The following is a 26,008-nucleotide window of genomic DNA, read 5'->3' as shown; positions in this document are numbered from 1 at the left end:
CCCAAAGTGGCTTGGGCAACCCAATCAGATGGGTGGGGTATAAATCATAAAATGATGGTGATGGTGAAACAGGACGTCCCTATTTTCATTGCAGAAACTGCCAGTTAGTTTCTGGGTCCAATTCCAAGTTCTGGTTTTGACCTATAAACAATGGTGGAGCATATGCTCATGCTGCCCAGGGCGGGTGCGTTCCCAAGGGGCACGGAGGGTGCCCTCCCTGGTGTGGGATAGCCATGCACGCACCCACCAATCCCGCTTCCTTCCTCTCTCCTTCCTGCTTGCCTGCCTCCCTCCTTCCCATCCTCTCCCCTGCCTGCCGGTCTCCTCCAGCCAGGAGCATGGGGCAACAACACACCTCCCGCCCATGACTCCTGCACCTACAGCCAGCTGTAGGGGTGTGATGGCCTGGGACTCGGGCTCGGATTCGGAACCAGAGGAGACTCAGTCCGCACTGGATCCTTTGCCTCAGACAGCAGCTGAACCTAGTCTAGGGCCTGATCCTGAAGAGCCCCGGTCTGCACAGATTCCCCTGCAGCAAGCACCAGCTGGGCCGAGTCAGGGGCCTGAGCCTGCCCTGGCTCCAGATGTGGGGATTACCTCATTGCCTTCAGCTGGGCCATCACTTACAGCTCCTCCACTACCAGTTGGGTCAGGAGAGGCTGAGGCAGCCCCTGGGTCTAGTAACCCACCAACGTCTCCCGAGTTGCAGAGACCGTATTGCTCTGGTTAACCCCCGGGCCCAGCACAAGGGGAAGGGGGGATCTGCTGCACCACACTTCTGGCTAGAGGAGGCAGGCAGGCAGGCAGGGGAGAGGAGGATGGGAAGGAGGCAGGCGAGCGGGAAGGGGAGAGGAAGGAACCCGTACACCCGTGCAGCAGCTCCCTCCTTCCCCTGAAGGCTCGCAGTAGACGTGGGAGTCCAAGTCGCGGGCGGGCGGAGCACTGAATGTCACCCCTGCTCAGGGGTGATGCCCAGACTGGTGCGCCCCCCGGCACCCACCTTCCTCCGCCAGTGCCTATAAAGCCTTAACTGGCTCAGGGTCACAATATCTCAAGGACCTCCTCTCCCCATATGAGCTGACCTAGTCCTGCAATTATCATCTGAGGCTCTTGCCTGAAACCCTGGGTAGATGCTGTCATTCATTTTCAAACATCCTGAGCTAGTGACTCAAGGCAGCTTCAATTCAATTCAATTATCTTTAAATACGGTCAATGACCAGAAAGCAATTTATAAAAGAAATACGACATTATAAGCAATATTGTGCTACAAATAACAGTGGAAATATGGCCAATTCACAGAATTGGTGCTTATATTTATGACCAGGTTTCGTCTGTTAAGGTCTTAAGAATTAAATTCAAATGTCGCTACTGTTTGTTATCGTTCCTTCGGTGTTTACAATTTGGACTCCGTTGTTGACATCATTGCTCGTCTTATTCTTGTTGCAATGTAACAATACTTTGCCACTGGCCTGTTGATTTCGGGCTCTTTATCAGCTAGGAGGTGTCTGATATAGGTGTCGTCTGTACTACGGGGTCTGTACTCAAGGCAGCTTCCTACGTTCCTATCCTGTGGCCTCTTGGACAGCCTATCATGGACTACGGGATTGCAGCGGTAGAGTGGTTTTCACTTAGTGGTTCCTAACACTTTTAAAAATAATAATAATAATAATAATAATTTTTTATTATTATTTTCAAGAAATAGAAATTAAAGAAAAACAAAGAACAATACATAACACTGTGAACACACTTATATACATATTTTCCAAAACTAACAAATAAAGAAAGGAAAGGAAAAATAAAAGATATAAAAAAAGACAAAAGAAAAGAAAAAATACTTTTCATAACCTGGAATATTACCAAATTCTTGCTTCAAATGCTGCACTACATAAATCTTAGTTAAAGTATTATAAAAGACTTCCACCGCATTCAGCACACACCTCTTAGTTGTCTTGCTCGCATTTACACCTGTTCTTCAATCATTTCCCTTCCTTATATTCTTTCATAATCAGTCAAATCTTTATGTTCTCTATATTCTTAGGTTCCTAACACTTTTAATGCAACGTCCCTGAGCATGATCGGCTTCGATGTTACACTTTTCGCTTGACTAAATCACTCATGTGAGCTCCAGATCATGCCTGCCCCAGAGTCGCATAAGGCCATCACCTTTACCGAAGCTAAATAGGTCTGGATCTGGTCAATGGCTGCGTGAGAGAAGGTGGAAGGAAGGCAGGTTAAAGCAGCAATATATTGTTTAAACAAACAAGCCGTGTGTGTCTGTTATGAGAAGGGAGGTAAGACGTGTGAATTGGCCTTCAGTTTGGTTGCTCAGATTCAGTCATGATGGTTTATCATCACGCAACAGTGTGTTGCCTAAAATCAGTGAAGAGGAGGAAAGAAAAGGGAGATCTCTCTGTCTAGTGCTAACCTCGTGATGGGATCCTCTTGCTATCCTCAAGTCTAAGGACAGAGTGCCCCCTGCTGGAAAGAAAGAACAAGATTCCTGAAAAGTTGTACCTGAACATTCATAGAATCATAGAATCAAATCCCCCACTTGGCCATGAAGTCCACTGGGTGAAAATGGGGACCAGTCACTGCCTCTCAACCTAATCTACCTCACAGACTTGTTGGGATAATAAAACAGAATGGGAGGGTGTGGACATCCTTGAGCTCCAGGTGGGACCTACATGCATTGTTACTGACATCCAGCTGCCTCATAGAATCATAGAATCATAGAATCATAGATTTGGAAGAGACCACAAGGGCCATCGAGTCCAAGCCCCTGCCAAGCAGGAAACACCATCAGAGCACTCCTGACATATGGTTGTCAAGCCTCTGCTTAAAGACCTCCAAAGAAGGAGACTCCACCACACTCCTTGGCAGCAAATTCCACTGTCGAACAGCTCTTACTGTCAGGAAGTTCTTCCTAATGTTTAGGTGGAATCTTCTTTCTTGTAGTTTGGAACCATTGCTCCGTGTCCGCTTCTCTGGAGCAGCAGAAATCAACCTTTCTCTCTCCTCTATGTGACATCCTTTTATATATTTGAACATGGCTATCATATCACCCCTTAACCTCCTCTTCTCCAGGCTAAACATGCCCAGCTCCCTTAGCCGTTCCTCATAAGGCATCGTTTCCAGGCCTTTGACCATTTTGGTTGCCCTCCTCTGGACACGTTCCAGGAGACAATGGAGGAGCGCACCTTCTGGGATGAATAGATGCATATGGACAAACACAACAAATAAATCAATGTGTCTCTATGCATGGTTTAAGGTGACATCTGAGGGAAAGGGGTTGCAGAAAAGGCAAAACTCTCCTGCACTTCCTTGGACTGCAACTTTGCAAACTACTAAAATATCTATCCGGGATCAGCCCTACCAGCACCTCAAACCTGAGGATCCTCAGAGGAGAATCTACAGGAGCAGGACCCGCCCCCCAACTGATCTCCACACCACTAAGGACCCTGAGGAGGTCATCAAGTCTGAACATCCCTAAGCCAGTACTGGAGGCCCCTAATTCATCTGCCTGGAGCAGAGGAGATGGAAGTCAAGCAGAAATTTCAGTGACTGACTATGAGACTACTCAAGAGGAGAGGAAGCATCTGTATGGTTTAGGACAAGAATGAGAGCCAGGAAGGAGTAGAGCAGGCATCCCAACCTGTGGCCCTCCAGATGTTTTGGCCTACAACTCCCATGATTCCTAGCTAACAGGACCAGTGGTCAGGGATGGTGGGAATTGTAGTCCAAAACATCTGGAGGGCTGCAGGCTGGGGATGCCTGGAGTAGAGTCTCCAGCTGCAATATAAGCTCCTAATACAAGATGATCTGGTCCTGATGCACCAGCAATTATCCCAGCTTCTGTGTCACTCCCAGGAGAGATGCGTGGCTCGGGCGTGCTGCATGTACGCAGTAAGTGGACGCCCAGTGCAGCGACAAGAGCTGGAGCTGTTTTGCAAAGCAATCTGAGTTTTAATGAAAGGGGGCAGCTTCTCCCCTTCCTTTCTGCAACTCACATGGAGCCGTGAAGCTTTGAAGACAGCTGTGGGGTCCAGCTGTTTTCCAAGCCAGCCAGAGGGAGAATTCAAAGCTCTCTCACTCAGACCTACGGATGACCGGGTCTGTCAATTTCAGTTTCTCATTTTTCCAGTCTCAAATTCAGTTCCTCATTTTTCTACATCCGTTTGCAAAAAAAATAAAAAAATAATTAAGTCTTCGTGAATATTCGTTAACATTTGAGTGCAAAGTTCTCCTAACTTGTACATTTTCCCCAAGCAATATTCCCTGAATTAATGTCTTTTTGGTATGTAATTTTCACCATGCCTTTTAATATTCACTTTACCTCAGTGTATGCATCTTCACTGGACTAGACAACTGTGTTGAAAAAATATGGAAAAGTGCAAATTTCAAAGAACCACTCTGCATATTGTTTCAGAAACGCAAATTGGGTAGGAGCTTCTTTAAATGCAAAATGATCTGAATTCCCCCATCCCCAAAGAACTCTGCAAAACAATGAGCTGTTCCCCTGCTTTGCAAACCCCTCCAGCTGAGTGCATCAGAAAACCCCCATCCCTTCTCCTCTGAACTTCAATAAATAAATTAAATTAAATTCATGCATTTCAACACTAAAAGGAAGTGGGGGAACAGGGAGAAAGGGGGAACAGGAGCTGTAAATATAATGGAGGAAAGCACAGGCCTGTAGTTCTAAGGCTCGGCTAGATAACATATTTCAGCATGGGGGGCACATTCCCTTCCAAGCAACCTTCTGGGGGCCATACGATAGTGCTGAGCAGGACCAGAGGCAAAAGAAGGTGGAGTTGTGAATATACACTTTACCCCTCATACATAGGGCACTGGGCTTTGAGGAGGAGGTGTGAGGGCTCTGACAGGGTCCTAGAGTCCTCCCACCTCGTCCCCAAAGCCCAGTTAGTGCATTCCCAGCTTTGGGAAGAAGGTGGGAGAACTCTAATAAAATAATAATAATAATAATAATAATAATAATAATAATAATAATAATAAAAAAATTATTTATATCCCGCCCTCCCCAGCTGAAGCCGGGCTCAGAGCGGCTAACAACAATAAAAGTAACACAGCATTCTAAAACCAATTCGTTTTAAAATCAATTCAGAATCAAATTAATGGCAACCATTGGGCTAGAGTTCTGTGAGGAATACCAAAGGAGGGGGTCAGACTGTGTCTTGGCCAAAGGCCTGGTGGAACAGCTCTGTCTTACAGGCCCTGCGGAAAGATGTCAAGTCCCGCAGGGCCCTAGTCCCTTGTGACAGAGTGTTCCACCAGATCGGGGCCACAGCCGGAAAAGCCCTGGCTCTGGTTGAGGCCAGCCTAACCTCCCTGTGGCCCAGGATCTCCAAGATGTTTTTATTTGAAGACTGTAAGTTCCTCTGTGGGACATTCCAGGAGAGGCAGTCCCATAGGTACGAGGGTCCTAGGCCATATAGAGCTTTAAACCAGCACCTTAAACCTGATCCTGTACTCCACCGGGACCCTGTCTGAGCTCTCCTTCCTCCTTCCCAAAGCCTAGGGCAGGGAGGGTGTCAAATTTTGGCCACGCTCCCTTCTGCAGTGCGACAAGACAGTGTGCAGCCCACGGGTCCCGTGTCAAAGTATTCTTGCAGTCCACTTGGTATGAAAAGTTGGGCCGCCCTGACCTAGATGGTCCAATTCAGTTAATACAGAAGCTTCCTATGTGCCTATAGTGAGCTTGCAGTTCCTAAATATCAGGTGTCCAGTTGTGTCCAGAAGAGGGCAATGTTTTAACACTTCTTCCCTTCCACATTAACTGTGCCTCAGCCCAGCCTCAAATTCAGAAGGCAGGCAAAACAACCTGCTCCTGGCATCCTCAATGGAACTGAGGAATGTATTGCGTTTTCCCTGTCCACTCCCCCCAATTCAAGCTACTTCCTTTCTTCCTCATTTGTCAGCCCTGCCAGAGAAGATGTAATAGGGTGAAATGGCAAAATACCCTGTGGCTCTTCAAAGATTCATTTTTTGTGCAGTTGGTGGTGGGGTATCTCTCCCTTTCTCCAGGTTGTTCAAAGCAACATACGTGGGTTTTCCAATGTTAGCCTGTGACGGTAGGCTGAGAGATTGCGTCCAGCATTAAACTCATCCCAGGTACGGCTCTACTGTTAGGTGGAGGGAGTCAGCTGCCTCAGGTAGCAATTGCTGAGGGGCAGGCATCAGAGCTGTGTGTGAGACAGAAAGCTTGCTCACACACAGCCTTCTGCCCACAGCGCTGCCCTGTTGCCAACGCTGAAGTAAGATTCGACCCCCAGTCTAGTTAGCTTCCATATGTGGATAGATAAACTTTTATTCGCATTAGCCAATGGCCATAGCAACATAAAACAAGCAATATATAAAAATAAAATATATACAAATAAAAAAAGACAGCAATGGGTAAGAAGGGCAATCAAATGACCGAGATTATCGTTCAGATAGTGGCCCTTAATCTCATTGCACCCTCGATAAACCTAGCAACCTTTGCTGTTGTCTGATCATTTTGATCTGATAAAAGAAAGAACAATGTGGCCTCAGTTGGGCGGCCTGAGATGGTAAGTAAGTGGGGTGATGATCTCATTCCTCAGATCTTTATAAAGTGGACAGGACAGGAGAACATGAGCCACATATGTGGAATGGAGGGGGTGCAGAGAGATGCTATCTTGTCCTTTGCCTCAGGCAGCAAAATGCCTTGGGCTTGATCTGAATAGACATCACCCTGGTTTAGTCCAACACACAACTTGGCATCACACCGTTGGTCTCACTTGGGCCATGGGATTTAGTCAGTGCTATTTTTCAAGAAAAAGAGGTGCGGGAATTCACCATGAACACCTCCCTTGTAGGTAAAGGTAAAGGACCCCTGGACGGTTAAGTCCAGTCAAAGGCGACTATGGGGTTGTGGCGCTCATCTCACTTTCAGGCCAAGGGAGCTGGCGTTTGTCCACAGACAGCTTTCCGGGTCATGTGGCCAGCAGGACTAAACTGCTTCTGGCACAACGGGACACCATGATGGAAACCCGAGCGCACGGAAACGCCGTTTACCTTCCCACTGCAATGGTAGCTATCTACTTGCAATGGTGTGCTTTCGAACCTCTACGTTGGCAGGAGCTGGGACAGAGCAATGGGAGCTCACCCCGTCGCGGGGATTTGAACCGCCGACCTTCCAATCGGCAAGCCCAAGAGGCTCAGTGTGTCCCTTGTACTCTTGTAAAGGCAATGGCACCCACCTGAGAGGTGCCAAAACTGAGTTCTGGCAAGTTCCACCTGAAGAGAAGCCCGGTGTGATGGCCTGGGACTCAAGCTCAGACTCGGAACCAGAGGAGTCTCAGTCTGCACCAGATCTTTTCCCTCAGGCATCATCTGAACCAAGCCTGGGGCCTGATCCTGAAGAGTCCCAGTCTGCACAGGTTCCCCTGCAACAAACACCAGCTGGGCCAAGTCAGGGGCCTGAGCCTGCCCTGGCTCCAGATGCGGGGATGACCTCGTTGCCTTCAGCTGGGCCATCACTTACAGCTGCTCCACTACCAGTTGGGTCAGGGGAGGCTGAGGCGGCCCCTGGTTCTAGTAACCCACCGACCTCTCCTGAGCTGCAGAGATTAAAGTCTGAGAGAAGGAGAGACCTGAGTACTCGCAGGAGGAGTGCTCGCCTTTGGGCGAAACAGGGAGGTGAGTCACCGGGGGATCAGGACCGGCCATTACCCCGACAAAAATAAAAGACCCCGCCTCAGGTTGTGGGAGCAACATTGTTGTATGCTAAATCCTGCCAGAGATCTTGCCTGGTCTCCTGCCTCGTGTCCTGCCTTGACCCTGTCAGACTGACTCCAGGCAGAACCTTCAGATTCTGGATCAGACCTGGACCGCGGTTCTCGGGTTACCCTGGACCTAGTCTTCCTAATGGTGTAGGAACAAAACTGCTCTTCTACCTCTGGTTCCTCTCACTCACTCAAGCAGATGTTTCTTCAGCATCCAACCATTATGTTCTCCCACCCCCACTCCCCTGGCTCTGAGTCTTCCTCTTCTGAAGACACCAGGAAAGGAACCCCGACTAATTGAATTGCTTCGGAGCCTGGTGCTGAGATGGCAACGGGGGCCAAAGGCAGGCATTCTCAGCAAGCTGAAACCTCTTTCATTTCTTACCAAGAGAGTCGGGGAAATCAAGCATGAATGTCAAGGCTTTTCTGGGGAAATGTGATCCGCTAAGATAAGCTGTAAACAACCCAGGCGATTCCATTATATTTATTACTGACACCCGCCACCCTGGAAATGCAAAAAATTCTCTCTGGAGATGTTGAGACCATGTGGCGTAATTTCTTCACAAAAGAATCACATGGACCACACGCAGACTGCATTGTTCTCAATGTGCTCTTTGGGGGGGGAAGGTCCTTTTTCTCTGTAGAAGGTCCTAATGTTTGGGGAAATCTTGTTTTATTTTAATATTTTTAAGAATGTGAATTGTGTGGTTGACTTTGTAAAACCTAATAAAGAAAAAGAAAAGATCAGTGATGACTTCCATGCAGAAGTCTCAGGCTGCAGGCCCACAATCCATCAGAGGACGGTATTTAAGCTGGGGGAGGGAAGGCGCCCCACTGTTGCTGCACCTGCTCCATAGGGCCCAGACCGGTGGACAGCTGTCTAGAGGCTAGAAGTGCTTGTGTGTGCATATCTGGAACGTCATGAAAGCTGCTGTGTTTTTTGTGCTAATAAAGAGTTGACAACGAGATATGTGTCAATAAAGAGTTGACAACGAGATATGTGTCAATAAAGAGTTGACAACGAGACAATAAGAAAGGATTCAGTTATATGATATCTAGATTTCCGAAAAGTTGTGGAAGGGAAAACAAAATTGCTGAAAGGCGTATTCTGCTAGAATGGGAAACAAAAGATGAGGAGGTGAAGAAGAAGAAGAAGAATTTGGATTTGATATCCCGCTTTATCACTACCCTATGGAGTCTCAAAGTGGCTAACATTCTCCTTTCCCTTCCTCCCCCACAACAAACACTCTATGAGGTGAGTGGGGCTGAGAGACTTCAGATAAGTGTGACTAGCCCAAGGTCACCCAGCAGCTGCAAGTGGAGGAGCGGGGAAGCGAACCCGGTTCACCAAATTACGAGTCTATCGCTCTTAACCACTACACCACACTGGCTCAGTCATGATTGAATGGGCACAAGACATAGGCCATAACATAATGTTTGAAGATTGGGAAAGATTGTGGAAAACTGATTTAAAATTTACAGACTGCTCTCTATTGAAAGAAAACTATATGAAAATGATGTATAGATGGTATATAACACCAGTACAGATAGCAAGAATGTACAAAACCGGTTCAAACATATGTTGGAAATGTAAGGAAAAAGAAGGGACTTTTTATTATATGTGGTGGGATTGTAGTGAAATTTTTTTAAAAATGGGAAATGATATACAATGAATTGAAGAAATTGTTCCAATTAACATTTGTAAAAAAAACCCTGAAGCATTTTTGTTAGGGATTGTAGGGATAGACCTGCCAAGGAAATTGAAGAACATATTTATGTATGTGACAGCGGTGGCAAGTGTCTTAATAGCACAAGGATGGAAGAATGAAGAAATCCCAACAAAAGGACAGTGGCAAGGGAAATGGATGGATTATGCGGAACTGGCGGAACTGACGCACAAACTGCGTGATAAGGCAACTGTGACTTTAAAGAAGAATGGGAACCTTTTACAAAGTACTTAAAGAAACAATGAAATGAACTGGACTCCTTGGCAGTTTTGGAATAAACAATCACAAATTTATTATTGGTAACATACAAATAGATAATATAAGGATTTTTACAATTTTGTAATATGCAGAGAACAACCTGTGTTTAAAAACCAGAGAGAGGAGCTAAGGGAAGTCCGGGTGGTTTTTTCTTGGGGGGGAGGGGAAATTAAGGGGGGGGGATGAGGATGATATGTTTTTGATAAATTGTTATGTTGAAATGCCTAATTTTTTATTTTTTTAAAGAGAGAGATACTGTATTTTTTGCTCTATAAGACTCACTTTCTCCCTCCTAAAAAGTAAGGGGAAATGTGTGTGCGTCTAATGGAGCGAATGCAGGCTGCACAGCTATCACAGAAGCCAGAACAGCAAGAGGGATTGCTGCTTTCACTGTGCAGCGATCCCTCTTGCTGTTCTGGCTTCGGAGATTCAGAATATTTTTTTATCTTGTTTTCCTCCTCCAAAAACTTGGTGCGTCTTATAGAGCGAAAAATACGGTATGTGCCTTATTTACCTGGGATGGGCTGTGACTTTATAGGAACATAAGAACTGTGCTGGATCTGACCAAAGGTTCATTTGGTCCAGAGCCCTGTCATCACAGTGGCCAAGCAGATGTCCCCATGGGAAGTCCATCAGGAGGAGAGTAGCTATCCTGGCTAGTAGCCCTCTCCTCCATGAATTTGTCTATTGCCCTTATTACAATGTGAGGCATTCCGCATCCAAGGGGCTGTCATCTTCCTGTCACATCTCCTGCGGCACCCAAGGCAGCCTTGGCTCTTTCTGTTCCCTGTCTCTGTCTGATCATCATGCCACAGTGTCTGTTTCTCCGCCTGCACTCTGCGCTGGGAGGCATTGTGGCAAATTGGAGCAGGCTTTGCCACACGGATCAAGCAAACACAGGGTGACAGGGAGCGAGGCTCGGGCCACCTCAGGGGGCTATGGTTTCTATCTGCTCTCCTGTCATCCTAACCTTGTCTCCAGGGCAGAAGGAAATTGAGGCCAGCTTCTGCTCAGAGCGGCGTCTCGCTGAAGCCGAGCTCACTGTGAGGCAGGGCGACGCGAATTCTCCAAAACAGTGGAGGAGAGAGATGCAATCGTTCACTTCCAGCACAATCCTCATGCATGTTTACTCAGGAGTAAATCATAGCATGTGAGGGCTAGATGGGCCATTGGCCTGATCCATTTGCACCATGCTGACCTTGAGTTGTTCTACCCGGACACTGAGGTCCAGCACCGAGGGCCTTCTGGCGGTTCCCTCCCTGCGAGAAGCAAAGCTACAGGGAACCAGGCAGAGGGCCTTCTCGGTAGTGGCACCCGCCCTGTGGAACGCCCTCCCACCAGAAGTCAAAGAGAAAAACAACTACCAGACTTTTAGAAGACATCTGAAGGCAGCCCTGTTTAGGTAAGCTTTTAATGTTTAATAGGTTATTGTATTTTAATATTCCATTGGAAGCCGCCCAGAGTGGCTGGAGAAACCCAGCCAGATGGGCGAAATATAAATATAGCGGTACCTCGGGTTACATACGCTTCAGGATACAGATGCTTCGGGTTACAGACTCCGCTAACCCAGAAATAGTACCTCAAGTTAAGAACTTTGCTTCAGGATGAGAACAGAAATCGTGCTCCGGTGGCACGGCAGCAGCAGGAGGCCCCATTAGCTAAAGTGGTGCTTCAGGTTAAGAACAGTTTCAGGTTAAGAACGGACCTCTGGAACGAATTAAGTACTGGTACTTAATCTGAGGTACTACTCTAATAAATTATTATTATTATTATTATTATTATTATTATTATTATTATTATTTAGCTACACCATACATTTTAAGCCCTGTGATATCTCTTTAAATGGTCATGGCTTTCCCCAAAGACTTCTGGAAGTTGCAGTTTGTTATGTGGGGTTAGAGGTGTTAGGAGGCCTCCTATTCCTGGAGTTATGATTCCAAAAGTTCCCTTTTGGAAGGAAGAGGAAGTGGCTCTTAAACCGCTTTGGGAATCGTAGACCTGGTTGGGAAATAGGAGCCCCTCCCCAGCCTGGATTTAAAGTAAGAGTTTGGAAAGATGATAAAAGAACATTATGCCACTTTGCAGCCGGACGCCGGAAATTAGAGGAGAGCGATACAGTTACCCACGTTTGCCATCCCCCAGAAGAAAAGGCCTCTGGAGACAATGGCAAAATGGGGCTTCCAATGTCATGGGGAGATTAGCAACCCAAGCCCCTACTCAAAGAAAAGGAAGCAATGAGGAGAAATTCAAGCCTTTGAAACCAATAAGAGGAAAGTCCCTTCGCAGAGTGGACCTACACTGAAGAACACAACAGGAGTGCAACCTCAGACAGATTAAGTCATTCCGTGTGAAAAATTTAGAGCCTGGTTTCTTAATAGGCGGTTGGCTACCTGGGAGCCTCCGTCTGGCCCACTTAATCCCAGTGATATGATCCACACCTCTTGGTTTGAAGCTAGTCATCTGCCTAACATCCTTTTTCGTTTGTGCTGCATTTGTGTGCAAATGTTCCAATGGGCGGCAGTGCCGGATTAAACCCCGTGGAAGCCCCTAGGCATTCAAAATTGGGGGGTGGGGTGGGCTCGCATATTATCTCCTAATACATTTTTTTGCTAACCAACAATTTTATTTTAGTATTTTTTTATTTTGCTTTAAACAAATGCAGATAAACAACCAAAATTACAAAAGAAAAATCCTTAATAATAATAATATAATGGAAAAGGCTAAAAAAAACTACAAAAAATATCAAAGTACATGGCATAGAACATAAGCCATTATGAGAAAGAAAAAAGAAAAAGGAAAAAGGAGAAGGAGAAGGAGAAGGAAGGGGGGGAAATGAGCCAAAACACAAGAAGGCTCGTCTATTGTACGCTTCCGTCAAGGTCACAACAGATCATTATTCTTATCAATTCTCTCTATCTGCATTCCATAGGATCCCTCATCTTGGTATCAGGGAACATTTCCCTATGCGGTATCATTCTAAACATAACCAGGTCTTTACTGATGAACCCTTATCCCCTAAATAATTGTTGGTTGGTAATACATTTTTTTACCAACCAACAATTTTAATAAACCAATTCTATTACGCAATATTATTTTGATCCATTGTTGTGGGGCCTCTAAAAGGTGGGGAGCCTATAAACCAGTGCCTGCTCTGCCTAGCTGTTAATCCGGCACTGATGGAAGTGGGGAGCAGTGATGTCAGATGATGGGTCAGCATGGTTTTGCAGGAAATGGCCTCACGGGCCAAATCAGACCCTCCGAGTTGGTCAAGATTGACTTGGCAAACCACTGCTAATTGACACCAATTGGCAATGGCTCCCCAAGGCTTCCAGAAGGAGCTTTCCCCAGCCCTGTTTGGAAACACGAGAGATTGAAGTTGGGACCTCTGGCATGCAAGGTCAGAGTCTTTCCCCAAGTGGCCAGAGCATATGCTCAACTCCCATTCTAAAGGCTCCTGTCAGATGCTGGTGGTGGTTGCTCGTGAGTAACCAGACACGACTCTGACCTGGCTTTTACAGGTTTTATTGTGCAAACTATTTACAGTGCAGATCTACCAAGTTCATGTCCGTCTCAGTCACTTGAAGAATCCAGGAGTGGCCCCTTCCGGCTTCTCCCCCAACATAAGAACTTCGACACCCCAAGCCTCCTCCTTCCCTCCTTGCGTTTCATCCCTCTGCGCAAGGTGGGCAACGGAAGTGGCATGCATCCCTCCTGGCCAGGTGAGGCGCTGGGGCTCTCCGCAACATCCTCGAGCCCTTTCCTTGCTTGGCTGGCCCCTTCCCTCTCTTCTCCACTGGAGGTGTGGCTTTTCCCACTGCTGGAAAAGGAACTGCTCCTCAGGAGTTTCGGGGGCTCTCTGTATCCCAATGGCCCCCCTGCCTCCCTCCCCTGTTCTGATGGCAGTCCCCTGACAGCTCCCATTCTAAAGGCTGATGGTAATGCGAGCTGAAAGAAGAACTTCACCATCATTGGACTGAGAACAGCCATGTGACCAGGCATGGGGTCACTTCCCTGCCCAAAGCCCATGGATATCTGGAGAACCCATCAGCCATAGTCCTGGTCCTGGTGAAATCTTAAATCTGCTTCTCCAAAGCTGAAGAAGCTTCTGGAATGAATCATTCTCTAACTCACCTCTAGATTAGGTGCTTTTGCAATAAGTAGTACACAATCAAGTCATGGAATCAATGAGGCAGAAAAGGGTGCTGTATTTTTCACCTAGACGTGAAATTGGGTTTGCCCAGTTATCAAATTTCATGATTCAGATTTTGATGTTGAAACCCAGCGTCTAAAATCTGTCATCCAAACGTCAAAATAAAAATTCAGCACCATAATTTGAAATCCAGGTGTTTGTGTTGTCTGGTCTATGGTTGACCCACTCATGAGGCAGACTGAAGCAACCAACTCAAGTGGCAGAATCCTATGGGTTGGTGCCCCCGCAAGGACTCTGCCCACCACTGCCACCACCACTGGGGTCATGCAGTGGCGACTTCCAGCGAGAACTCGCGAGATCTCACAGAACTCTCGTGAGATCTTGCTGAGCTCATGCAAGTTCTCACGACAGCTCCTGCAAGATCTTGCAAGATTTTACCGGAAGTTGCAGCTGCTATGTGACCCACTTAAGTGAGGCTTCGGTGAGGAGCAGCAGGGGCGGGGGCGGCACATTCCCATTTTACCTCAGGAGGCAAAACATGACAGTCTGGGCCTGGTCTGGCCCATCCAAGGGAACATTCCCTGATTGGGTCAATCAATGGATGAAATCCAACAAAAGTTTATTAATTACAATCAGTTGTCAGATACTGCCCAGTGTTGATTCCTAATGAGAAATAATTAGTCATCAATTTCTGGTACTAAATACCTGTTGTTGTTGTTGTTGTTGTTGTTGTTGTTGTTAAAGTTTGCATACCATCCTTCATCCAAAGCTCACCGGGCAGTTCACAACATAAATATTCACACTTTCAAGTCATAGCCAAAGAATATTCAGTATCAAAACTGACACAAACTCATTATGGCTGCAATTCTAAGTACACTTGTTCAGGAGTAAGCCGTACTGAACAAAATGGGACTTATTTCTGAGTAAACATGAATAGGGTTGTGCTGTTAACCTCCACTCCTATCCGAAGGGGGATTTGCTGACGTTTTGTCATAATTTGTTAATGTTTTAATGATTTTTTTATGTTTTTAAATGTTGTAAGTCACTTGGAAACCTTTGCTGAACAGGCAAGTAACAAGTCTAACACGACAATAACTCTGAAACAATATTAGACTTCCTAGCAACATCTCCTTCAGTTCTTCACTTCTTTATATCTCTTCTGGCATGCCTATCCTGATGGTAGCTTCAGACCCAAACTCCTTATTTCCTTAAACCCTTCTTCCTATAATAAACAACTCCTCCTTTGCCCATCTAAGTCCCAAATACAGAATTGCATTTGAACATCCTTGGAGTGGGCTATTAGAACAGCACAGGGGGCTCTTTAGCAAATTCATTGAGATAGCAAACTGTGTTACTTGGTTTGAGAAACAACCCAGGTTGACAGCACACTTCATCTTCATCTTCATCATCAGTAGTGGCATTTTGCACCCTTCAGTGTAAGGTCTCAGGTCAGGTTACAAGATTAAAACCAGTTAAAACCATTTATAGATTAGGCTCTAAATATTTACATTGTAGTCTAAAACACACATCACAATGAAAGCAAAGTCCTACCAGTCTGCGAATGAGAAGACAGAAGTTTCCTTTTCCACCACATTGCAAATTGTCTTGTCTTCCCTCCTAGTTCAGGTCTCTGATTCTGAACAAGCGGTTTTATCAAAAGAGCGGACAAGGAGCAACGAGCGACCAACCTTTGCTCCTCAAGACAGGACTCCGTTGTCAAATGAGTTTTGACTGACACCAGCCAGAAGTCAAGGCAGACCAGCTCTCACTTCTGATATTTAAGTGCACTGTGCCAGCCAGCTGAGAGCCCCGTCAGACTTAATGAGCGTTTTAAAAAAATATGAAGCCAGAAAGGACCTACTGACCTCTGCTGGAGGGGGAGACAAGAGAGAAGGCAGAAAATTGATCATCGAGGGAATCAATGCGACACCTGTGGGTCTCACCCTCTAATCTTCATGTCAAGGCTGGGGAATCTCATGCAATCTGAGGGCCACATTCTCTTCTGAGCAAGCTTTCGAGGGCCATTTGCCAGTGGTGGGCGGGGCTAGAAGCAAAAGTGCGTAGGGCAATGAGTGCAAATTCTACCTTTGTACACTAAGCTTGCTTCTGCCTACACCCCTCCCTTTCCTTACTTTTCACTTTTAATTTGTATACAGTGGTACCTCGGGTTACATACGCTTCAGGTTACATATGCTTCAGGTTACACACTCCGCTAACCATAGTACCTCGGTTTAAGAACTTTGCTTCAGGATGAGAACAGAAATCGCGCTCCAGCGGCGTGGCAGCAGCGGGAGGCCCCATTAGCTAAAGTGGTGCTACAGGTTAAGAACAGTTTCGGGTTAAGAATGCACCTCCAGAACGAATTAAGTACTTAACCCGAGGTACCACTGTACCGCCTTTCTATATTACTACACACAAGGACATTTACGGCAACAAAATATACAACAAAGAACAAACACCTCATAATAATCCGATCCAATGCAACAAGTCATAATAAAACATAACTTTAAAATGGAACGACTCATATAAAATAAAGTAATATCCAACAATATATTAGGATGCAAGAGCACACAATAAAGTTGACTCTCAAAAAGTCAGCAAATATTAATGAAACGGAAATTCACACTTAACAATTACAGTAAATAATTACTAGACTAGGATCAATAAAAATAGCTGCAAGTCACAATACGTAAAACACCACAATACATACAAAACCATGTAAAAGGATCAAATTGAGAAATAAAGACACCCAGCATATAAAATTATTTTTAAAAATGAATTCCTGAACACCTCTTATCTGTTTCCAGCAGCTTAAAGTCACGGCCTGGGACTTGCAGCCATGTTTAGGGAAGTTTTAAATGTTCGATGTTTTATCGCTTTGTTGTTGTTTTGTTGTTGTTGTTGTTGTTCTGTTGGCAGCCACCCAGAGTGGCTGGGGAAACCCAACCAGATGGATGGGGTAAATAAGTTGTTGTTGTTGTTGTTGTTGTTGTTCCCCATCCAGGCCAGGAAGATACATTGGCAGAATTAAAGGATACACATTCTAGCCAGGCAAGAACATTCAGGGGGTGAAGTAAAGCCAGTGAGGATTGTGGCCTGGGAATTCCAAGGGCCAGGTAGAGCAGTTTTGAGGGCCACATTCAGTCCCTGGTCCTGATGTCCCTCATCTCTTCTTTATAATCAGCCCTAACCACTTTGTACGTTCGCTAATGGTCATAGCTGTCAACCGTCCCTTATTTGGCGGGAAACTCCCTTATCCCAGAGCTGTTTCCTGCTGCTGTCCCTTATTGATGATGTCCCTTAAATTTCCCGGGTTTCAAAGGAAGCAGCTCCTCCTGCCAGCCAGGGAGGAGGGTAGCTCCAACTGTGTTGCTTGGCTGCATTGCTCACCCAATAAGCAGTCTAAGAATGACTGGGAGTGGAGCTTGCATGCCCTTGCATGCCTTGTGCCGATCAAATCGGCCGCGTTGCCTGGGGACTCGCCTTTGCTCAGCGCTTCCCAGTGGAGAGGTGATGGTGGTTTTCCTTGCTGCATCCCCTTTGCCAGGTTGCTGCGCTGTGGGAACCACCGCTTGAGGCTTCGTTTGGCTGCTGGCTGGGCTTTCTGCCTTTGGCTCGGAGGGGCTCAGAAGCTGAACATACCTGTGCTCGGAATCGGATGGATACGTCATAGACGGCCCACTCGCCCTTGCCGGGGAAAAGGTCTCTCCGGAGCGGGGGCACATGGTGGGGGGAAAGGAAAGGAGCTGGTTGAGTACAATGGCGGGTGGCGATCTCGAGGGAGGAGGGCTTTTGGATTTGTTTTGGAGGCTCCTTCGATTGACTATTATGGGGGAAAGGAAAGGAGCTGGTTGACCAACATCCCTTATTTTGGCTGCTGATCCCTTATTTTTGAGGCTGCTGGTCCCTTATTTTCAAATCTGTAAGTTGACAGCTATGCTAATGGGGAACCTAAGCAAAAAGTTCTCCTAATGATATCAAAGCATTAAGACACGGAGGGAAATTCCACCAGGTCAGTCCGGTGCAGCCTTCCCCAACCTGGTGCCCTCCAGATATTTCACACCGGGGTCATGAGGCAGAGTGAGGCAGCTGCCTCAGTCGGCAAACTCTGAGCGATAGAAAGTAGCTACATATCTGTGCCATCTGGTCTGCTCTGCAATTCTTGCTTCACACTGCCGTTCTCCTCAGCCTCGGGCAGCGTGGCCAATGGTGAGGGCTAACAGAAGCTATAAGGAAAGAACCTGAGCTGTAAAAGGAGAAGACAAGGAAATACACAAAGGGCACGTTCTGTACAGTCTTCTGTTGGTCCCTCACTATCTCTGACACTGGCAGGTCTCGAGTTCAAGTTGTAACACACACCCCGCAAATCTTCAAGCGCAGCCAAGCATTCTCAAATGTGGGCCTGCTAAATCTCGATATGATAATCAGGTAACCGTTATAGCAGAGCCGTTGACAAAGAGAAACTCAATCTCTCGCAAGATCTCAACCTTTCTTGCCTTCTCAGAACCCAACAACTCTCACACTTTGCCTCAGGCCACCATTCACGCCATCCATTTAAAATGCTGCGATGCCACTTTAAACAGCCCTGGCTTTGCCCAAAGAATTCTGGGAGCTGTGGTTTCTTAAGAAACCCATATTCTCCTCACAGAGCTACAATTCCCAGAGTTCCCTGGGAAGAGGCATTGACTGTTAAACCACTGTGAAAATTGCAGCTCTAAAAGGGGGACGTGGATTCTTACAGAAATGGGGAAGTTGCGGCCCTTCAGATGTTGGACCGCAGCTCCCATCACCCCTGCCCATTGGCCATGCTCACTGGGGCTGATGGGAATTGTAGTTCATCAATGCCTGGAGGACCACAGACTCCCCATCCCAGATTTAGGAGTGTGATGGCCTGGGACTCGGGCTCAGACTCAGAACCAGAGGCGTCTCAGTCTGCACCAGATCCTTTGCCTCAGGCAGCAGCTGAACCCAGTCTGGGGCCTGATCCTGAAGAGTCCCAGTCTGCACAGGTTCCCCTACAACAAGCACCAGCTGGGCCGAGTCAGGGGCCTGAGCCTGAATTTTTTTTTCTTTATTTTTCCCCTAAAAACTAAGTGCGCCCTATGGTCCGGTGCACCCTACGGAGCGAAAAATACGGTATATATATATATATATATATATATATATATATATATACCTTCCACGGCTTCCCAGCAGGAAACTAGTTACAGAAGGTCTGTCACTGAAGAAGAAGGCCAAAGATAATTATAATTGGTGGTTTCCTCCATGCCCAAGCCAACCAGTTTTGACTAGATACATCATCAAAGCTACAGAGGCAAATGCATATGGAAGGTTTGATTCATTCCACAAGGACACAATTGGTCCTTATGACTATACCTGCTCCGCAGAACCATAATCTCCAGTGTTGATTGCCAGAACGTGGAGAAAACCTTTCTTATTCTGAAGGGGGGGAAAGATGTCAGAAAATTGGGTCATTCATTGAGACTCATAATATTACAGTAATAATATCCCTATTTTAGAGCAGGACAAATTGTTTTGACCAATGAGCTGAGCAGTGTTCCCCAACCTGGTGCCCTGCAAATGCTTTGGACTACAATTCCCATCAACCCCAGCCAGGACAGTTAAGGGTCAGGGATGATGAAGGTTGTCGTCCACAACTTCTGGAGTACACCAGGTTCAGGAATCAGCTATGGTTCATTTCTAGGTAGGCACATTGAAATATACTCGGAGATGAGAGTGGATTTCATGCTCTTTATTCAGCTCATAGTGGTGAGGAGGAATGGAAGTTCCCCCACAATATCTGCTTTATATACATTATTCACACAATAGGCTGCACGTGATTGGCTAATTCCGGTATTCTCCTGTAGGCCAATCAGGTTGTGGATTCACTTCCACCTGGAGCTGGATTGGGTGGCTCCTGCGGACCAATCATACTGCTGCATTGTTCTAGGACCAATCAGACTGCTGCATTCTGAATCCTATTGTTCTAGGACCAATCAGACTGCTGTATTTTGGATCCTATTCAACTCAGTACATAACACACATGTAGGTGTACTCTTCCAAGGTCAGCCCAATCATACCCATTGGATTTGTCACTGCTTCCCCTTTCCACGGGGAAATGAAAATATACAATCAGTGCCACAACAATGAACAGGAATGAACTGTCAGGAACTCTAGCGAAGAGGCATCAAGCAATGGGAAATAGCTGCTTGGCACAGATGTGTGTGCATAAGATATCATCGTATAAAAGGTTATAGGAATGGGCAGCAGATGCAGAAATAAATGTATTAGAACCCTGGTATAATTTTACAACATACTGGAATGACAGATCTTAACTAGGGATGCAATTCAGTACAGCATGCCTGTTTGTTCAGCTTTTGTGCAGTCTCAAGGTCCTCCTGGTTCGCTACCGTTTCGGTTTTGTAATTTTGTTGTCCTTTCGGTTTGCTGTGCTCTGTCTGAAGTAGGTTTCATAACCTATTTCGAAACCTTTGAGCCAATTTACGTAAGACAGTGTCCACTTATGAAACCGATTGGGTTGTGTGACGTTACTTATCTGTCTCCTATCAGGTGTGTATCTCTGTGTAAGCAGCTTGAATTCACAGAATGCTGCCTACTGCAAGTATCTTATTTTTCCTTCTTTTAATAATTTCAATGGGGGGGGGGGGTTTGACAAGAAATTTTCCACACCGGGTACCACCTGACCTTGCTATGCCACTGTGCCTACACAATCTACCTTGTGATTGTGTGAGAGAGAGAGTGTGAGTGAGAGAACATCCAAAGTGCTTATCAAGGTTTATTTTGCACCATGCAGGGGTGTGTGTGTGTGTGTGTGTGTGTGTGTGTGTGTGTGGTTCTCTGTTTTCTGCTTTGAGGTCAATAAAGAACTTGCTATTGCTGCTAGATATGGTGTAGATATGGTGGGTGGCACTGTGGGTTAAACCACAGAGCCTAGGACTTGCTGATCAGAAGGTCAGTGGTTCGAATCCCCGTGACAGGGTGAGCTCCCATTGCTCGGTCCCTGCTTCTGCCAACCTAGCAGTTCGAAAGCACGTCAAAGTGCAAGAAGATAAATAGGTACCACTCCGGCGGGAATGTAAACGGTGTTTCCGTGTGCTGCTCTGGTTTGCCAGAAGTGGCTTAGTCATGCTGGCCACATGACCTGGAAGCTGTACGCCGGCTCCCTCGGCCAATAAAGCAAGATGAGCGCTCCAATCCCACAGTCGGTCACGACTGGACCTAATGGTCAGGGGTCCCTTTACCTTTACCTATGGTGTAGACAGCTCAATCCATTAGAGCTAAACAACTTTGGAAAGGCTTTTACTTGGGTAATGTAAAGCGAAGGTTATAGGGTGTACCTAGAGCATGTGCCACCAAGGCAAGATTTTTGGTTTTGAAATTAAGATGTATTATTTCACTTCGCACAGATAGGTTTCAGATCTGGATAGCAAATGACCCCTCCAGGTATTTGCAGAGGTAATTTTAAGCCGAGGTTTTGAGGCCTAAGTTTAACACGCTGCCCACTTGAGTGCAGTGACCTCTTGATAAAAAAAAATGAGCGGGCACCCAAAAAAAGGATATTTAATTGGTTAGAACCTGCTGGTTTTCTTGAGCTTATTTCGAGAAAGGTATTCCCCTTTTCAACAAGCTGCAAAATTATATGAGGCAGCCAAGAACTGGTGCACATCCATTTCTGATACCGGACATGAACCATTAAATACTTTGCTTGATAAATAAATTATGCAAAAGGTGTCAATAGTCAAAAGCTATTTTTAGACCATGTCCTCATGGTGGCCTAACAGCCAATTGAGGTTCATAATAAAAGGCCTGATCACTGAAAGGATACCTGATCTAGACCTTTCTTATTATGCTTCACTCCATGTCTAAGGCAACAGAGCTAGACTGGTGACTGGGAGTGGCCACCAAGACCATATAACACCGATCCTGAAAGACCTACATTGGCTCCTAGTACATTTCCGAGCACAATTCAAAGTGTCAGTGCTGACCTTCAACACCCTAAACAGCCTTGGTCCAGTATACCTGAAGGAGCATCTCCACCCCCATCATTCTGCCCAGACACTGAGGTCCAGCGCCAAGGGCCTTCTGGCGGTTCTCTTGCTGCGAGAAGCCAAGTTATAGGGAACCAGGCAGAGGGCCTTCTCGGTAGTGGCGTCCGCCCTATGGAACACTCTCCCGTCAGATGTCAAGGAAATAAACAACTATCTGACTTTTAGAAGACATCTGAAGGCAGCCCTGTTTAGGGAAATTTTTGATGTTTGATGTTTTGTCGTGTTTTCAATATTCTGTTGGGAGCCGCCCAGAGTGACTGGGGAAACCCAGCCAGATGGGTGGGGTATAAATTGTTGCTGTTGTTGTTGTTCACCTTTTCTGAAGATTCTAGCCCCTCGTTTATATCCACTTGTATTTTTTTTAATCACAGGGATGGGGAAAATGTTCTGTCTGAGGGCCACATTTCCATCTGGGCAGTCTTCCAAGGGCCACATGCCTGTGCTGAGCCAGAGGCAAGAGTGGATGGAGCAGTGGATGCAAATTTTAACTTTGCACAACAGGCTGCTTCCTACACACAGAGACTTTCCAGCTAAGGAAAACTAAAACAGGAGCAGTGAGGGATATGCCATGAATGGAACATATATGTAGCCAGTTGTCAGGGACTGACTGGATGAGGAAGAGTGGTGGGAGCCGCCCACCCAAGAGACCCCCCTCCAGGGAAGGAACAGAAGATGATGAATCAGGGGCCTGGTGGTGGGACATCTGACAGCTGTCAGAGGGGATCTGTGGGAGAGCTGCAGGGTCTTTGTGCTGGTCCCGTGGGTTACCTGAGAGGAGAGGTCTAAGTCTGGTCTGTGGTCAAAGGTGTAACGTGGAGGCAGTCCACAGTAGCTGAGGCTGGGTGCAGGGCAGGGAGTTGGGTGAAGTCAGGAACAGGCTTGCAAGCAGGGAGGCAGGGCAGGGTTCAGGCAGGAACTAGCAACCAACAATGTTGTTCCTGCAACTTGGGAATGGGGCTGGCTGGCTTTTATCTGCCCCGAGGCATAGGGCAGCCCCGATCCTCAGGCGACTCACCTCTCCTGGCCTGGAGGCAAGCACTCCTCCTGCGGGAACTTAGTTCCCTCTGCCTCTCTGCCTCTCTGCCCTGAGCCTCTGCAGCTCAGGAGAGGCTGGAGGGTTACCGGACCCAGAGACAACCTCAGCTTCCCCTGACGGGGCTGAGAGAGGAGCACCTGCAGGCAATGGGTCCTCCATCACCTCAGGAGCCAGAGCAGACTCAGCTGATGCCTGCACCTGAGGATCCAGCACAGGTGAGGACCCTTCAGGCTCAGGCCCCAGCCCCAGCTCAGCTGGTTCTGGAGGCGGGGAATGCTGTGCAGGCTGGGATCCCTCAGGTTCAGCATCTAAGACCGAATCCCAGGCCATCGCAGTCTTGCTCCCCTGTGCCATCGCTGTTGGCACCTGCATCCAAACTGGAAACTTCATCACCCTGCTGGGCCACCTGCCTGCTTCTTTCTCTTCAATAGCCCTCAAGCTCTCTGCTTCTAGGACTTCCCAGCTCGTCCTCTCTTCTGAGGTGTGGCCAGTGTCCCACCTCCAGGCCCCAGGATCTACCGTATTTTTTGCTCTATAAGACTCACTTTTCCCCTCCTAAAAAGTAAAGGGAAATGTGTGTGCGTCTTACGGAGTGAATGCAGGCTGCGCAGCTATCCCAGAAGCCAGAACAGCAAGAGGGATTGCTGCTTTCACTGCGCAGCGATCCCTCTTGCTGTTCTGGCTTCTGAGATTCAGAATATTTTTTTTTCTTGTTTTCCTCCTCCAAAAACTAGGTGCGTCTACTGGTCTGGTGCGTGATATAGAGCGGAAAATATGGTAATTCATCTTTTTCTGTGCCTTCCCTGGGGGCGGGGGGCAGTTTCCACCACTTCTCCTCATCCAGCCAGTCCCTGAGACCAGTCTATGTGAGGGTGTGATGGCCTGGGACTCGGGGTCGGACTTGGAGCCAGAGGAGTCTCAGTCCACACCGGATCCTTGGCCTCAGGCGTGTGCTGGACCCGGGGGAAAGGTACCGTGAGCGTAGTCTGAGTCCACACGAAGAGGGGCGAGGTCCGAGGCGGAGAGCCGGGCGGGGAACAGGAATGCTGGAACAGGAGGCCGAGCAGGGTACAGGAGCACCGGATGGTCAGGAACAGGAGGCCGAGCAGGGATCAGGAACACAGGAAGGTCCAAAGCCAACAACGACGTTGCTCCCGCAACCTGGGACCGGGCTGACTGGGCTTTTATCCTCTTCTAAGGCCAGGGGCGGTCCCGGCCCCCAGGAGCCCCGCCTCCTCTGGCCTTAAGGCGAGCACTCCTCCTGGGAGCAACCAGTTCCCTTCGCCTCTCTGCCCTAAGCCTCTGCAGATCAGGAGAGGCCGAAGGGTTACTGGGCCCTGGAGGAGGCTCACCTGTAGCCACTGAGTCCTCAAGCCCCTCTGGGGCCAGAAGGGTTTCACCTGGGGCCAGCTCCCGGTGCTCTGCCACAGGTGCAGGCTCTTCAGCATCTAGGCCTTGCCCCAGTTCAGCCGGCCCTGGAGGCGGGGACTCCTGTGCAGGCTGGGATTCCTCTGGTTCAGCCTCTGAATCGGAATCCCAGGCCATCACAGGCGGCAGCTGAACCAGGTCTAGGGCCTGATTCTGAAGAGCCCCAGTCTGCACAGGTTCCCCTGCAAGAAGCACTGTGCTGGTGTGATGGCCTGGGATTCCAATTCAGAGGCTGAACCAGAGGAATCCCAGCCTGCACAGGAGTCCCCACCTCCAGGGCCGGCTGAACTGGGGCAGGGCCTGGATTCTGAAGCGCCTGCACCTGTGCCGGATCATCAGGAGCAGGCACCAGGTGATTCCACTCTGGCTCCAGAAGTAGTTGAGGACTCAGTGCCTGCAGGTGAGTCTCCCCCTGGGCCCAGTAACCCTTCAGCCTCTCCTGAACTGCAGAGGCTCAGGGCAGAGAGGCGAAGGGAACTGGTTTCTCCCAGGAGGAGTGCTCGCCTTAAGGCAAGGAGAGGCAGGTCTCCTGGGGGCCGGGACCGCCCCTGGCCTCAGAGAAGATAAAGGCCAGTCAGCCCGGTCCCAGGAGCAACGTCGATGAAGAGCTGTTTCGGCCAGCATCCAGACCTGTTCCTCCAGTGTTCCTGTCCCCTCCCGGCTTCCTGCTTCGGACCTTGCCCTGCTCCTTCGGAACTGTTTCCAGGCTATTGACCCAGGACCGGACTTTGACTACGCCAACGGTAACCTTCCCCCCGGGACCAGCACAGTTGGGCCCGGGGGTAACCCGAGTAACACAGTCCAGGTCTGGTCCCGAATCCAAGGGTTCTGCAAGGAGTCAGTCCAACAGGGCTGAGGCAGGAAACCAGGGAGATCAGGCACAGGGTCTCAGGCAGGTTCTAGCAAACAACAACGTTGCTCGGGCAACCTGGGGCGGGGTCTGACAGCCTTTTATCTCTCTCGGGATAACAGCCAGTCCTGATCCTCCGGTGACTCCCCTCCCTGTCTCGCCCAAAGGCGAGCACTCCTCCTGCAAGTACTCAGGTCTCTCCTTCTCTCAGACCTCAGTCTCTGCAGCTTGGGAGACGTTGGTGGGTTACTAGACCCAGAGGCTGCCTCAGCCTCTCCTGACCCAAATGGCAGTGGAGCAGCTATAGGCGATTGCCCAGCTGAAGGCAACGAGGTCATCCCCACATCTGGAGCCAGGGCAGGCTCAGGCCCCTGACTCGGCCCAGCTGGTGCTTGCTGCAGGGGAATCTGTGCAGACTGGGGCTCTTCAGAATCAGGCCCTAGACTAGGTTCAGCTGCTGCCTGAGGCAAAGGATCCAGTGTGGACTGAGACTCCTCTGGCTCCGAGTCCGACCCTGAGTCCCAGGCCATCACACTGGGTAGTTGAAGTCACCCATAACTACACCACTCCCTCTTCTGGAGGCTTCCTTGATTGCTTCTTCATGTCAAGCCTATCTCAGCATTTTGTTCCCAGACATCACCCAGTACTAAATCACCTTTGGGCCCTGGTATCATCACGTGCAATGATTCTGCGGTGATTCTTCCCTCTTGGGGACTCAATGTCCTCACTG

At 48.0% G+C, this 26,008-nt stretch overlaps 1 protein-coding gene and 1 long non-coding RNA gene across 6 annotated transcripts in view; one reads left to right on the top strand and one right to left on the bottom strand.

Moving 5' to 3' along the window:
• Positions 1-15,665, bottom strand: part of LOXHD1 (lipoxygenase homology PLAT domains 1) — a 198,326-nt gene extending 182,661 nt beyond the window's left edge. For all 5 annotated transcript variants that reach the window (XR_014161414.1, XM_081881330.1, XM_081881332.1 and 2 more), the window contains exon 1: positions 15,447-15,665. Coding sequence is in view for 4 of the 5 variants with exons in the window: in XM_081881330.1 (XP_081737456.1) it covers positions 15,447-15,489 (43 nt within the window). In the remaining variant the exon portion in view is untranslated. The remainder of the gene's footprint in view (positions 1-15,446) is intronic.
• Positions 1-26,008, top strand: part of LOC309352899 — a 181,066-nt gene that overhangs the window by 2,969 nt on the left and 152,089 nt on the right. Inside the window, exon 2 of the long non-coding RNA XR_014161459.1 lies at positions 23,513-23,777. This is a non-coding gene — a long non-coding RNA (uncharacterized lncRNA). The remainder of the gene's footprint in view (positions 1-23,512; positions 23,778-26,008) is intronic.

Source organism: Podarcis erhardii (genome assembly GCF_964252035.2).
Source record: "Podarcis erhardii genome assembly, chromosome: 11".
Classification (NCBI taxonomy): Eukaryota; Metazoa; Chordata; class Lepidosauria; order Squamata; family Lacertidae; genus Podarcis; species Podarcis erhardii.
Note: the sequence above shows the minus strand (reverse complement) of the source record. Positions and strands in the feature narration are given on the sequence as shown.